The sequence below is a fragment of the Alligator mississippiensis genome, chromosome 4 (assembly GCF_030867095.1).
Source record: "Alligator mississippiensis isolate rAllMis1 chromosome 4, rAllMis1, whole genome shotgun sequence".
Classification (NCBI taxonomy): Eukaryota; Metazoa; Chordata; order Crocodylia; family Alligatoridae; genus Alligator; species Alligator mississippiensis.
This window is the reverse complement of record NC_081827.1, coordinates 167147654-167162212: the sequence shown is the minus strand read 5'-3', so window position 1 is coordinate 167162212 and position 14559 is coordinate 167147654. Positions and strand designations below refer to the sequence as shown.

General features: G+C 41.7%; 1 protein-coding gene across 2 annotated transcripts in view; it reads right to left on the bottom strand.

Annotated features, from left to right (window-relative positions):
• Window positions 1-12393, bottom strand: part of NPEPPS (aminopeptidase puromycin sensitive) — a 72518-nt gene extending 60125 nt beyond the window's left edge. Inside the window, exon 1 of one of the 2 annotated variants that reach the window (XM_059727019.1) lies at window positions 12055-12393. In XM_059727019.1, coding sequence (XP_059583002.1) covers window positions 12055-12373 — 319 coding nt within the window. In that variant the 5' untranslated portion in view covers window positions 12374-12393. The remainder of the gene's footprint in view (window positions 1-12054) is intronic. The other variant, XM_059727020.1, reaches the window with a different exon arrangement.
• Window positions 12394-14559: the final 2166 nt, after the last annotated feature.

The following is a 14559-nucleotide window of genomic DNA, read 5'->3' as shown; positions in this document are numbered from 1 at the left end:
GATAGTGACTGGTTCATGCCTTGTAATTCAAGACAGACTGTACATTACCATGTGTAATTATCAAAATAGCGCAAGTATCTCTATAGATAAATCCTACAGAAAGCTCTTAATCTCAGTCACATAGTGTGGTAATGTGAATCATATGGTACAATAAAAATACTAAATATGTTTTCAATTTGTTGAATTTGGAAAAATAAAAACTAAAAACATTACACAATGTTTTGGGTGATATGGCACACATCATAATTCCATGGAATAAGACTAACAAATGAACAGGCAAAACGATACTTGAGCTAGATGTAATATTTCTGGTAAAAATGCATTGAGACCTAATCTTTTACACAGTGTAGAACTAAAGTGGTTTACATTTCCACCAATGAGCAGAACCCTAATATGTAGTTTTATCATGAGATTAGAAAAGTTTTAAAAAATAATAAAACAATACATTTAAAAAAAATATCAAAGGGCACAGTCAATCTGGATTTCCAGAAGAAAAGTAGGTATAGTAAAAGTTTGAGAGATACCATATTTACTCAAATACGAGACCAGGATTTCAGCATGGGGGGGAAAGCCCCTTGTCTTATAATCGCATACAAGGAAAACTCATTAAGTACACTGTCCATCATCAAACTGCTGCAAAAAGCAGTATGTGCTCAGTAATAGAAACTACCTAGGAAGCTGATTAAATACAACCATCACTGAGCATGATTATAAAACTCACCTAGTAAGAAACTTTTTTTTTTTCTTCTCTTAAAAAACAAAAAAACAAAAACCCAGGCAGATATTCCCTCCAAAATGAACTGGAACCAGATGTGGAAGTACAATACTAGGCCAGCACCTGGATAGCTAGAGCCAGCCCTAACACCCTCCTGTTGGTGCCAAAAACAGCTGTATTTGATCTTAGCCACAAAACCCAAGATTTTTTTTTTTTTTTTAAGTAAACATTTTATTAGCAAAACCAGACTATAGCAAAGGATTCAAAAGGACCCCAGACCGAGGCGTCACAAAATGGTAATACAACATTTCAAATAACATAATACAAAACATTGGGATTGATATCATATTGCACGTCATCTCATTTGTACACAGTATAGACAACATCCCTGAGTATTGGCTATCTAACACATATTACACATATCCTTATCCCTATCCCATGTGCAACCCTCGCCAGCCTTTCCTACTCACAATGCTGACTCTTAGTTTAGCCTACACCTGTGCGGGGCTGAAACAACCCCCTGAAGTCCAGCTCTTCCCACAATTCTTCCTCCCCTCCTTCTTTCGTATTTCCTTCTCTATCTCTATAGAAGTGCAGTTCGTGCATTGCTAGCTGCAGACACTCTGTTGTGGAAAAGCACGACCCCTTTAGAGCCAACAAGGAGTGTACTTTCCATAGAGCTACTTTGGTGCTGGTGATTAAGACCCGCACCCCCCATGTCCCATCCGTCCCCTCTGATAAACCATAGAGAACATTTCTGGAAGTCACCCCCGTTCCCCTTCCCGTATCCTTCAAATAGGTGGTCACCTTCCCCCACACCCGTTGTGCGTACGAGCAGTCCCACAGTACATGTGTCACCGACTCGGGCTCATCGCAGAGCTCCCTTGGGCACTTGGGGGACCGAGAGAGTCCCCAGCGATAGAGCACCTGTCGCGCTGGCAGAGCATTTCGCACCGCCCTCCACGCCAGCTCCTCATGCTCCCCTTTCCAGTCCTTCCCCACCAGTCCTTTCCACACCCTGCTGACTTGCTCCGGTCTCAACTCCCCAACATCCGACACCCTCTGCTTCCCTCTCAGGAAATTGAAGACCTTTTTGGCATCTCCCAGCCCCTCAATCCCTAACCCCTCCAATAAAACCCAAGGTGCTGATGGAAACCTACCACAAGCATACAGTTAGGATAATCCATCTGAATGTTAGTGGACACAGTCCCCCTCAGTTCCAACTCCTTTAAAGTCATGGCAAGCGACTACATTGAATACATTTTTACTTCTTCTTCGGTCCCACAACTGAGCTCCATCTTTCTTTCTCATTTCTAATGATTCTTGTTTCTTCACCAGTCTTAAATATCTGGTAAATATCACCAAATGGGGCCCCAAACAGTTCACACCCAGAATCCCTCTGTTGCCCCCTTCACTCAGCTTGGCACATATGATTAGTGAGGTCCCACCCTTCATGAGATGGAGCTGGATCAGACTGCCCTATACCTCATCTACATATACATTTTTGGAGGATCCCAGGACTCGTGACAAGACCACCCAGTTTGTCATGAATAGGGGGATAATTAGCACGTGGCCTTTGTGGCAGGGGTATCTTGAATACACACACATACTGAGCAGTGCTGAGCTGTAGGGTCACCATGGCCTCAAACACTGTCGTCTCTGCTGGGGACCAGCCCAAAGAAACATAATAAATCATGAGCCTTTTGGCTTTGGACTAATGTGTAGTTTGTACTATTTATAGTAGGGTCTGACAGTAAAGGGCAGGGAGGTGGAGAGGGCAAGGGGGCTACCTGATCCCATAGATTTGTTTTCCCTGGAACAGCAGTGGGAAGGGGACAAATTCAAGGAAAATTTCCAATAATTAGATTCTATAACTGAAAATTATAACAATTTTATACATTTTCCATATATAGACTCTAATTATTGGTGGGGTTGTCTTATATTCAGGGTCACCTTATATTCAAGTAAATCTGATAATAAACTGGAAGACCTTTAGAGTCTTCCAACTTACGTAGTTAAGATTTTAGTAGAGGAATTATACATGTAAATTGCTAAACTCCATAAAGTCTGAAGTTGACAAGGTTTGGGCCTTAAAAGATCTCAGCTGCCCTGACCCAAGAACTGTTTCCATTATAGTACAGTGCTTGCAAAAAGCAAGTTTAGGTTTGAGTGGATACAACCTCATAGCCACAAATGTTTGTAAGGATGCACTTTTTTCCCCAGACTTCCCTTGTTTCCTCCAAACACAAACCCATTTTACAGAAGGGTGCAAAGAACTAGAAACTCAAAGGAATCAGGTTAATTGTTAACATGCAAAAAAAATTTACCTTGCACCAACGCCAAAAATAATGGGCGATATTACAAAATTAATATGAATATTCTTCAAGTACCATATAAAGAGCACTTGCAATGCTATAATTGTATAGTTCATTTAAAAAAAAAAGACCAAACTTCATTCTGCAAAGCAAGTTCTCAGCCCAGGAGCCTTCTCACAAGCTATTACAGATAACAATTAATTAAACCTTTAAGGACATAACAGGATAAAAAAAAATCACCACCCAAAGCACTTAACATTTGATCATTCCCACCTTACCAGAGCCTAAATCTCAGTTTTTACAAGCATTCAAGGCCTTGTGAAGAGTGACACTTTGTAAATAACCAAGTCTGAAACACTGTTTATAAACCCAATAGATTTGTTTTCAGAAATACAGCTACTCTGCTCAAGGAACAGTTTAGTTTGTTTGAGTACAATTGAGTTAGAAGGGGCAGTGTAATCTCAGTGGATGAGGCAGGTTCATTTCCAAGAGTATAAATATATGAAGTGCCATCCCTGATCCACCCAGCTGTACAACATAATAAAGCCACGCTTCAGACAGATCAGGCAGATCAAGGGGATTCAGGACAAGAAAAAAAGTTGGGGAGGAGATAGGTAATAAATCCTGGACTAACAATGACCACAATAAAGACAGTTCTGTAATAAAGACAAGATGTTTGAAAGCAAGATAAAATGAATCAAGACTTATAACTGGAGTCAAAGAATAACTTTTACCTTAGGGCCCAGCACAGTCAAGATCTGATATTGTAAGACAACTATATTAGTGGTGTCAGCGCTTGGATATCTATTACGATGAGTCACAAAAAGATCCCATAAGAGTGGCCATCCTGGAATATAGCAATAGCCCATCCAAAATTTGCCTCTAAAACTAGTTCAATACCATGGAAAGATAAAACTCCATCCCCATAACTATTTTGTGTGTTTAGCAAACCATCCATATGCTCCTTTCCAGAAATGTGAACAATACTAATCCCAGAAAGAGCTCAGAGTTTAAAGGCATGTCTCTACCACCCCAGCATGACAATAGGAGTGCCAAACTATAACGCACAGCAAGGGTGCTCCAAGCCCACTTTCTTCCAAATCAGAAGTAGCCCAGATAACTTACTAGCACTGCCTCTCAGGAAAAATACCAGTGTGCAATCAATGTGCGCTAAAGCCATGTACAGACATTCCATTTGTGCAAGGAGAAAAACAAACAGAGTTGTAAAGATGTTCAAGACATTTCTTGAAAAAGAGAACTAGCTCCAGGCTAATCCAAAGCAGCATGAGGCAATGCAGGCTGCAGTGGGCAGCCAGGCCCCCAAGCCTTGCCCCCAATTTGTCCCACTGTTCCATGCTAACCCACAGCAGTGCAGGACAAGGTGTGCTGTGTGCCCCAGCAGCAAGACTCCTGGAGCCTAGCCACAGCAGCAGGCTGCTCTCCCACTCCCTGCACTGCTCCAGATCAGCCCGGAGGACTGTAAGGAGCAGGGGCTATTCTTCTGTAGCAGGAAGAGGGAACGTTCCACCCCCATCCCACCAATTAGCTGATGGGTGGAATAGGGGGGAGGAGGAAGAAGCAGAATTTCCCAGAGCCAGAACCCTTCCCTTTTCAGCAGTTGCCAAGTGCAACTTGACAGCCTGCCCACTTCCCAGGCAGTGGAGAGGGCAAGCTGTCAATGAATGGGCTCTCCTAATGCCAGGGTTGACCCACGGAGCAGCCCTCTACTGCCCGGATTAGAGAGCTTGCCTATGAAGCTCTCCAGCCATGGAGCTTGAAGCATTATGTACGTTCCATCTCCTGGGCTATTTTTCTATTGGTAAAAAATTCTTACTAGTAAAAATGAACATTTGTATGCAGCTTAAGTCAGCTATGTTAGTTAACAAGGTAAGATGCACTGCATATCTTAGTATGGTGATCCCTAGAACCAAAATGGAGCAGCATAAAATTGCCCTACATTCCTGAAGAACTTCAGTCCTTTCTGACCCTATACTGGTTTTACCATAATGTCCCAGCCCTGTTTCCCATACAAAAACTCAGCAAAGGCATTTCCTTTTCCGTGTTCTAAATGGAAATTTCAACTATTCTACTCAACTCACACTCAAAGCCAAGCAAAGCAAATTTTTTATTATTACTTATTTTTACCTCCTACAAACACCAAACAGAAGCTTCTTGGTTTTTCATATAAGGAATCAATTTTCAAAATGGTGTCATTTCTTTTGTAGGTACAGACCCAAGTATATGTATATCTATATAAAATCAGATTTGCATTTGAGAGGAGTTTGTAAATGTCATTCTTAAAAAAGGACATGGAGAGTCAGCTTATGTGAAAGTTTGCCCTTCCCTGTCCAAATTAAACTTAGCATAAAAAGAAAAGAAAAAAAAGGAGAATAAACCTCATTTAGTACTTTTACTGAAGTCATAACATTGAGGTAATTCCAAAGCAGTTTATAACAAGGTCACTCCTGTGCAAAAATTACCAGCTTAACTGAAATTGGAGTAAACTAGATGCAAGCAACATCATTCATAATTGAAGAGGCAAAAGGCTAACATGTTTGGCTAATACTTTTACTATCTGACTAGCAAAAATGACAGGCTAAGACAAGCAGCGACTTTGAGGACAACTACTACATTTCAAATTATGCTGTACAGCATGAAACCAGGCAACTCCAACCACCAAGGAAGTGTAGCTCAGGAAGTCCTTTGTAGTTTTCATCACATAATAACCAATAAAGACAGAAATGCATTTACTAGACATTTACTCTGCCAACCAGAAAATTCCCAACTATATCCACATCACTAAAAGCAAAACTATGCTATAATTTGTTAAGCAGGGAAGTTTGATACTATGGCAAGCTTTTACTATGAACATTCAAAGTTTATTTAATATTTAATCAGGACTGTTATCTTGACACATCTGTGTAGAATTTTAGAGTGAAAGGTCAACAAGCAGCTGGATTTATTTTTAAATAAATGTTTTCTCTCCTTCATCCTCTTGTTTCTCTAAAGTTCAAATGAAAATTAACATACACATGCATATGCATATACACACACATATATTGATAGGTAGCAAAAAAGTTCAGTTACAGATACCTCATCTGAACCAGTATTCTGAAGGTGAGAAACTAAGGAAGGGAGATATTTTCAAAACTTTTCCCAATGCAAGTTAAAGATACTTCAAGCACCTCTAAGCTTCTGGTTAAATGATGAAGCAGAAGAGTAGAGGGAAGGAAACCGTTTTAGGATTTTTGTTCTATTTATCAGAAAGAAAATTCAGAACAAGATTATCTTGAGAAGTTTCATGGTATCATAACCAACTCTTCTTGTTTTTAAACTAAGAAGCGAGCTTCTGATGAAATAAAATTTGGGGCATGTACTTTGGGACATGTATTCTGCATACTGTATGTTACTGGTTTTAAACCTTGGGATTCAAAATTGCTATATGCAGAGAAAATACCTGGCATTTTAGCAAACATGTATACAGTCCTCAATTTCCCAAGTATTTTAGTACTACTTTGCTCTCCAGAAAATGTGAAAACTTAACTAGTTCAGATTCTACACCATAAGTTTACAGAAATCTTTTTCTTAGGACTGGAAGATCATATCAATGAGACACAAGCAGCAGCAGTTGCTTTTATTAATCCTTCTCTAGGCAACCACATTTTTCATTCATCTTTTAGAAAGGATTATGGTAGTAACCAAGAAGTAAATTTACTAATGCCAAATAACACTGTCTTGCTGCATAAAAATTATTTCATATTTCAAACAGCATCTGATTTTATTTTCCTGAAGTATTCATACATTTTTCAAATGTTAAAATTACACAATCTTCATCAAGTTAATCCATATGCAAAATGAATTATTTAACATATTAGCACTTGTTTAGCCTGATGAATTATAATGTGACACTGCAATGAGTTCAGTGGTTTTTGTCAGTTCCACAAACAGGAGAAACAAACAGTACCAGTAACTCCTGACTTTGAAGTATGGACAGGAATCAAACACTTACCATATTACCTTTAATAACCAAACTCATATCTAAATTATGTCCTGCAATTGCTAATTGGCATAGTGGATTTAATTACCTTAAAAGTTTAGATAAAAACAACTTTCTCCAGAAAGAGATAGGCAACAAACACTGCACCTATAGAGAAGGCTGTTCAGAATTTTAAATTCAATGCCTCACACTCAATCAATTCCTAATCAGCATGCTACAAGATCAGAAGATTGTATATGCCTTCCACTAGTCTAGCAGATACTGCACAAGCAAGTTATAAAAAAGCAGCAGATGCAGGTTAAACATTGCTATATATATATCAGAATATCTGTAAGGCATACAAAAGGGACTGAGAAGGAAGATATTTAAAACATCTCCGCATTTTATATTGTATAGTCTTTTAGGCAGAAGACACCTATTGTGCAGCCAAAAAGCAATTTTGCTGGTAGTTTATTTACAACAGAACTGAAGTTACAGGGATATTCTCCAAAGATGATGGCTTATACTGGGGGTGCCCAATTTCAAATATGAGAGAGCAGAATAAGAATACTGAAAGTCTGTCTAAAGCTCTGTGCTGTTACACACTGAGCTGGACAGGTAATTGTTCAGAAGCATTATAGCATTAAGAACTTTAGTATATAAGCTTCAAACAAAAGCTGGAGGTTAGGAGTCAGCTGATTATTTTTGATAGCTAGCTCATGTTTGTCTTTTCAATGGAATACTGCTGAAGAACTGAATGTTAGCACATCCCTGCTTTGTTCTCAGCCCAGAGTTAAGCCTTTTGGGAGTCAGAAACAAAACAGACTTCAATTGCCCTAGACACTGAGTAATGATTGTACTGAGCTAACACCTCACTCCTTAGAAATAGGGTTACAATAGTTAAATATCCAGCTTGCAAAGTCTCCTGCCTGAATGATCACGCTCTTTCTGAATATTTAATTATTCTTATACAAAATAGCCCACAAGAAAATATTTACTACAGTTTAGACTATGGAGAGGCAGTGTGATTAACAAACGGAATATGGGACTAGAAATCAGACACCTCCACAGACAGAAAATACATCAGTATCCTGTGACTTTAAGTTTAAGCTTTATCTAAAGACAGATCATAATATTGTAGTTTTTTTTATAAAAGAGAAAAAATAAGCAAATCTATACAAGAGCTAAGTTCTCTCACACATGAAAACTAAGTGAAGTGCCAAAAAAAAACTACAGATAAGTGTTCTTTCATTTTCAAGCCTTTCTTTGAAGCAAATCATGTTATTTCAATCTCATCTATTGAATCAAAAAGTAGTTCTGCCTTCTGAAGCTTATATAATGGGACCTAAACAAGTATAACATTCTGTGTCACAAATGTGAAATGTCTCATTAATCTGTTCATAGGTTTGAAAGTCTGTAACTGTATTTCATTCCTAAATCAGAATTATGGAATGGCCATTTAGCTCTGATTTGGGCATCAAATGCTCAGACCAGAAGTATCACCAACAAAAACTGTATGCAAGAGACCACCAAAGCCTGATTTCTGCTACAAACAAAAAAACTTCCCCAATTAAATGATGACTTTTAAACTGACAAAAGTTGTCTAACAATACTATTGTTTGCATTATTAAAGTCACTTACTACTGAGGAAACCAAACTGAAAAAAGACACTTGTGACTAATACAACAGCAAACATGTTTATAAACCAAGGTTAACTCAATTAATCATTCAGGTGTTAATATTATAATATTCACCCACCAGGTCAGGAAAGGTTCCTCTTTAACACCTCAGCTGGATGACTGCCTACATACCCACTGCCAGTACAAGCTTCCTTGATCATAGATCAATGTTAAGTCTTCAGGTTTAACTCTCACTTCATGCCCAGAATATCTGGGGAACTTAAGGTCCATAAAATAAGTGTACATCTGCTTTAACTTGGTGGCTACACAATGATCTAGGATTTCAAGAAAAAACAATTGTTGCATCTGCCAACTATGTATACTACATTTTTTTTTCTTAATCCCTCTAAAGCACCCCACTTGGGTCTATTTCCATAAACAAAAGAAAGTAAGCTTTCTCAGTGGAGTTTTAGCCACAAAGTATACCAGCTAAAGAAGTCATTAACTAAATAGCAGAATACTCATTATTTTCTTCAACACTGCAAAATCCATCAAGTGCGCAAGATAAAACTATGCAATTACTCCAGTACTCTGTTATTGAAGGAACTTAGCCATTTACATACTAAAGATGCTAAAACATTGAACCCAAGCCTGATATCTGGTTACATTTAGATCTATACTTGCTTTATTAGCATTCCTGGGTATTCAAAATACATTACTACTTATTCTCTTCTATCAACTCAGAACCAGGTCTAACTATATTTACCTTTCTTTTCACACAATTAGACATGAGCCTTACACTTACATTCCTTTATAAATCCTTGAAAAAATGTGTTGTAGCAAAAATGGTCAGTAATCAAACAGACCAGAAAATTATTAGTGTTGTTTACTTTTTTGCTAGTTTTTACTGTTAAATTGGGATGAAAAATAGCAAATGTCACCAGTTAACTAAATAACTCACATCCTTGACTAAACATCTGTTAAACTAATGTTTTATTAGTTAAATTCGCTATAAGTTGTTCTCCCTGAAAATAATCTAGTGAACAACATATTTTTGAGCAGGAGCTAAAAAAAATCTGAACAATGCAAACAAGAGTTCTCTTCCAAAGGCAAGTCATCTCTACACTGTAAACTTTGGTGACCAGCTCCTAAATCAAAGCGCCCAGGTCAGCCTAACCCAAGTAAGAGACACCACCACTGCAAAGCAATACCCACATTAATGGCCTTTGCTATTTCTACACTCTCCTGCATGTGTCTGGAGGATACATCCCATAATTCTCTGGACTGAGTCATCTAATGTTTCCTTCCGATCCAACTATGTCAGAACTAACTTACGTGCACTTCAGCCCAATTCTCCAGTGGTTTAGGCTCCATTATCATTGCAAACTAGGTGCATTTCAGCCCCACTTAAAGCACAGACAGGATTCTAACCTATATTCTCATTCAGATAAGCCAGGCAAGGCTTAGCACACTTCCAAATCAGGCAAAATGTATGTGGGGACAGTAAAGAGTCTGAACTGAAACACAGCTTAACTCTACATTGAAGACATAAATGTAGTTATACTTCAAATCAAACACATTTCTTGAAATTTGTCTCCACCACATTTATTTTTCATCTTCTACTTTTACAATTTCTTCTTAGAAATTCACTAGGAATTGTATTTCTGTATTCTTTTTAGGTGTTTTTGAAGATACCATGCATGCTGGGACTTGATTCAAGTTTTTAACATCTATGAAGCTCACTGATCATTGCACATTCTTTATTTCTCTCTTTGTAAAGAAAGCAAAATTATGAATGGCTTGGTAAGATCTGCAGCTCTGCAAATGCACGGGTCAATGTTCTGGGAACATACCATACCCTTAGGAGCAAATCAAAAGCAAATAAGGCCACTAACCCATGTACAACCTCAGCTGAGGATCCTCCACAATTCTGAAGCGGGTACTGGACTTGAACCAGGACCTGAAGACCTTAACAGCAGCAACAGCCATATCAATTGAACTACTGAAGAAGCAGCAAATCAAGAATTAGAATTTCAATATTTCGTCCACATGACGCAAACTTACTCATCACTGGTCATCTTCCTCCAGTTCTGCCAAGTCACAAGATTCACTATCACTCATAACCTTTTGCCCTCCCCCAACCTAGACACACTGGGAACTTTTCTTGTTAAAACCGTTTTCAACCCTTACATTTCAGATCTAACAATTTTATTACTCAAGTTGTATTAAATTTTAAGACCGGTTTTTACTCCCTCTTTTGGCAAAGTATTTTGCTTTGCAGCTATTTCAAAGTATTCACCAACTCTCAAATATTTGGAATGCTTCGTTCATTCAGATTGCCCCAGTTTAGAAAAAAGCCCTAGCAAATGCAAATTTGTAGTCAACTCTAATAAAATTCACAAGAAAAAAAAACCACTCAGAGTATGGAAAAGGCTCTGCCTTCCTGAAAACACAAGCAGTTTGCTGTTTTAGGAGAAGAATACACACTTCTACCAATTGGCTAGCCTGGCATGTCACTAAAGCCTCTACCTCTTAATGACAGTCCCCCTTCCCATGCTGGTATGAAAGATGAGGAAGAGAGTTTTTCATTTTGTGCTGTGATTTCCAAAGAAAATCCTAACACATTTACTCCCCCATGCCCACCCACCACCTCAACACTTACAGACCCCCTCCCTCCCACAAACACCCTTTGGGGTAGAAGTGCCAGCCACACGCTGTAGGGGCGAGCTAGGAAGGCTGCGGGAGGGGGGGGCAGGATTTGGAGGGGATGTGAGAACAGTGTGAGGGTGCTTGTGGGGGGGGGTGTATGCAGATGTGTGGAGATGGGGTGTGTGCATCTGTCTGCATGTGTGGATGTGAGGTGGGGGGGTGCGCATGTGGGTAGACAGGGAAGGGCACCAGGTGTGAACACGGACCTGAGCACGTGTACATGCAGGGGGATGATGCATGTGCGCATGAACGCACCTGTGCATGCAGGTGGATGAGGATGGGCCTGCAGAGTGTGCAGATAGGGATGCGGACATGGGGTGTGCAGACAGGAGACGTGCATGTGTGTGTAAACGGGGCGTGGTATGTATGCAGGCACATCAGAGGGGTGGTGCGTGTGGGTGTACATGCAGTGGGCGAGTGGCCAGGCAAGGTGCGAGGCATGAGTGTGGGTGCTGGCGTGTCGGCGTGCATGTGACTGGGCAGGGTGGGAGGTGTATGCATCCACACACATGTGTACGTGTGCGCACCACATAGATGCTCAGGTGCCGCTGGGACCTTTGCCAGCGGGGGGGGGGGGCGGCCCTGCCCTCTCCCCACAGCCCCAAAAGGGGGCCCGAGGAGAGCCCCCGCCCCCCAGCCACGTCACGCGAGCAGGGCGGCCCCTCCCCCCACCCCCGGGCAGGCCCGGTCCGGTCCGCCCCGGCCCGGCCGCGGCGGTACCTGCACGGCGGCCTCGAGCTTGCCCTCGAAGGTGAAGTCGACGAGGTCGGGCTTGAGGCAGAGCCCGTAGTTGAGCGGGGACACGTCGGCTGGCAGGCGCTCGAAGGGCCGCTTCTCCGGCATGGCGAGGCCGGGGCCGGGCGGGGCCGCAGCGGAGCGGGGGCAGGGGCCCCTCAGGCAGGCAGGCGGGCGGGCGGCGGCGGCGGCGGGGACCCGGGCAGGCACGGAGTGACGCCCGCGGTGGCCGGGCGGGCAGGGAGGGAGGCAGGGAGGGGGGGGGCGGGCGCTCCCCGGCAGGAGCGAATAGGCGCTTGCGCATGCGCGCGCGGTGACGGCGGGGGAGGGGCAGAGAGGGGTGTGTGGAGCGGGGAGTGGGGGTGGAGGTCGGACGTTACGTGCGTGAGGCGTCATTGCGTCAGAGGGCGCGCGCGTAGTGGCGTCACGAGGCCTCCCCCTCCCGCGCGCGCGCGATTCAAAACCGTCCATTCCCTGCCCCGCCCCCCCGCTTCCTCCCGCTCTTCCTCGTGCGCCGCGGGGTGGGGGGTGCGCTCGCTGCCTGCTGCCCGCCTGCTCTCAATGCTAGAGGGCTGGGTAGGCTTGTGCGTGCACGTGTTAGTATATACGTGCATATGTTGGTGTGTGTTTACGTGTGTGTGCACGTTTGTACAGATGTGCGTGTGTGTATTTGCACGTGTGCACGTATATATGTATACATGGGTACATATGTGTGTATAAAAATATGTATATCACACACACAGATATATCTATGTATAGTATATGTGTATGTATATAGCACCAGTTGTCCTGAGCTGAAGCTCACTTCGTCAGTTGCCGTGAAGCGCTGGAAGCCAGGGGCGGTTTGCTCTTTCCCGAGCAGTACAGGCTGTCCTCGGACTTACGACACCATTGGTTCCTGAAAACCAAGTCTTCAGTTGAAACATCGTAACTGGGAACCAATTTTCCCATAGGAACAATGTTATAGATGGATTGGTTCCTGAACCAAGGCCCAATACCCTATTTCCCCCCAAAATAACCCAGAATGTTGTACTCAATCAATTATAGACAAATATCAAATATAGTTACATTAAAGTATTTATATTGTAAATAGCAATCCTATTGATCTGGAAAGACTTCTTTGAGGTGACTTTGGACTTTTTGAAGGGTTCTTGACTGGAGTCTTCTCGGGAGTCCTGGCTGCAGGTTTTTCTGGAGTCTCGTCTGCTTTCTTAAAGAAAGTGTCCAGGAAAGTTTGGACAGATGTTCTCTTTTGCTTGTAAATTTCTCTGTAGCAGCTGTATGTGTTGAATATGCCCCTATTCACTGATACGCTGCGTTAAATGTTGGGGTCATGTTCCTCAAACAGGGACACGGCAACTTCCAAATACTGAAATGCCTCAGCCAATACTTGTGTTGTCAACACTTTATGAGGAGGACTCTCTTCAATAGTGGGTGCTATAATAGGCAGCAGGTACATCTTCCTCCTCCGCCACTTTTTGCTGTTCCTATTCAGTGAGGTCCTCATTAGTAAATTCTTCTGAATGTGATGCCAGCAACTCTTCAACATCCTCTGGTGCAACATCTGAGTTCTTTGCCCATTTCAACAACAATTTTGGTCACCTCTTCAACAGTGTGTGTAAAACCTTGGAAGTCAGACAGAAACTCAGGACACAAATTTCTAGCTATTTTGGTTGGTGTCTCACCTTTGCAGACCCCTTAATTATTTCCATTTTTGTTTCCATAGTAATTCCTCTGTTTCTTAAAAACATCTCTTGCACCAGATTTATGCTTTTCTGCCATTATTCTGCAAAGAAATACTAAATTTTAAGAAAACGTTTGGAAACACAAAGATTCACCATGTAAAAATGGTGTCAGAACAGCAACTGAGCATCTTAAGTCAGGGAGAGTGGTGGCGTGGCAGATCAGTGTGGTGTGGCATCCCATTGGATCGAGTGTCATAAAGTCAAAACCAATGTCAGAAAGTCAATAGGGTGTCGATTTATAAAGTCATAAATGCCATTCGTCATAACTCGAATGTTGTAAAATCGAGGACTGCCTGTAATTCTCAGTTGGGTACTTCTGAGGGTACCATGGGGTGCCATGCAACGTTGGCACTGATAGGTGCACAAACATAATTCACCAGATAAACCCGGAGATTGCAAATAGGAATGCTCAATTTTAAAGCCATTCTGGCCCTGCTATGGGCTTTCTTGAGCTCTTTGCAACAGAAGGATTGCTCTAGTATTTTCTCTAGTAAAAAATGAGTGAAGGCTGAGAGCTGGCATTTTCCAAGGGGGAACTTGAGTCTAAAAATGGTTGAGAACCATTGCTCTAGACCAACTAAATCAGCTTTCTGTAGGGTCAGATCAAGTATAATGAGGGGACATCTGAACTGCTGGCTAGCAGGCTTGAAACTTGCACATAGTATGCCAGCCTGGTAGAAAATATGGCCCATGCTGATAGTATTATTGTGCTTAGGTAATTTAGATTTGGAATTTAATTAGCTAT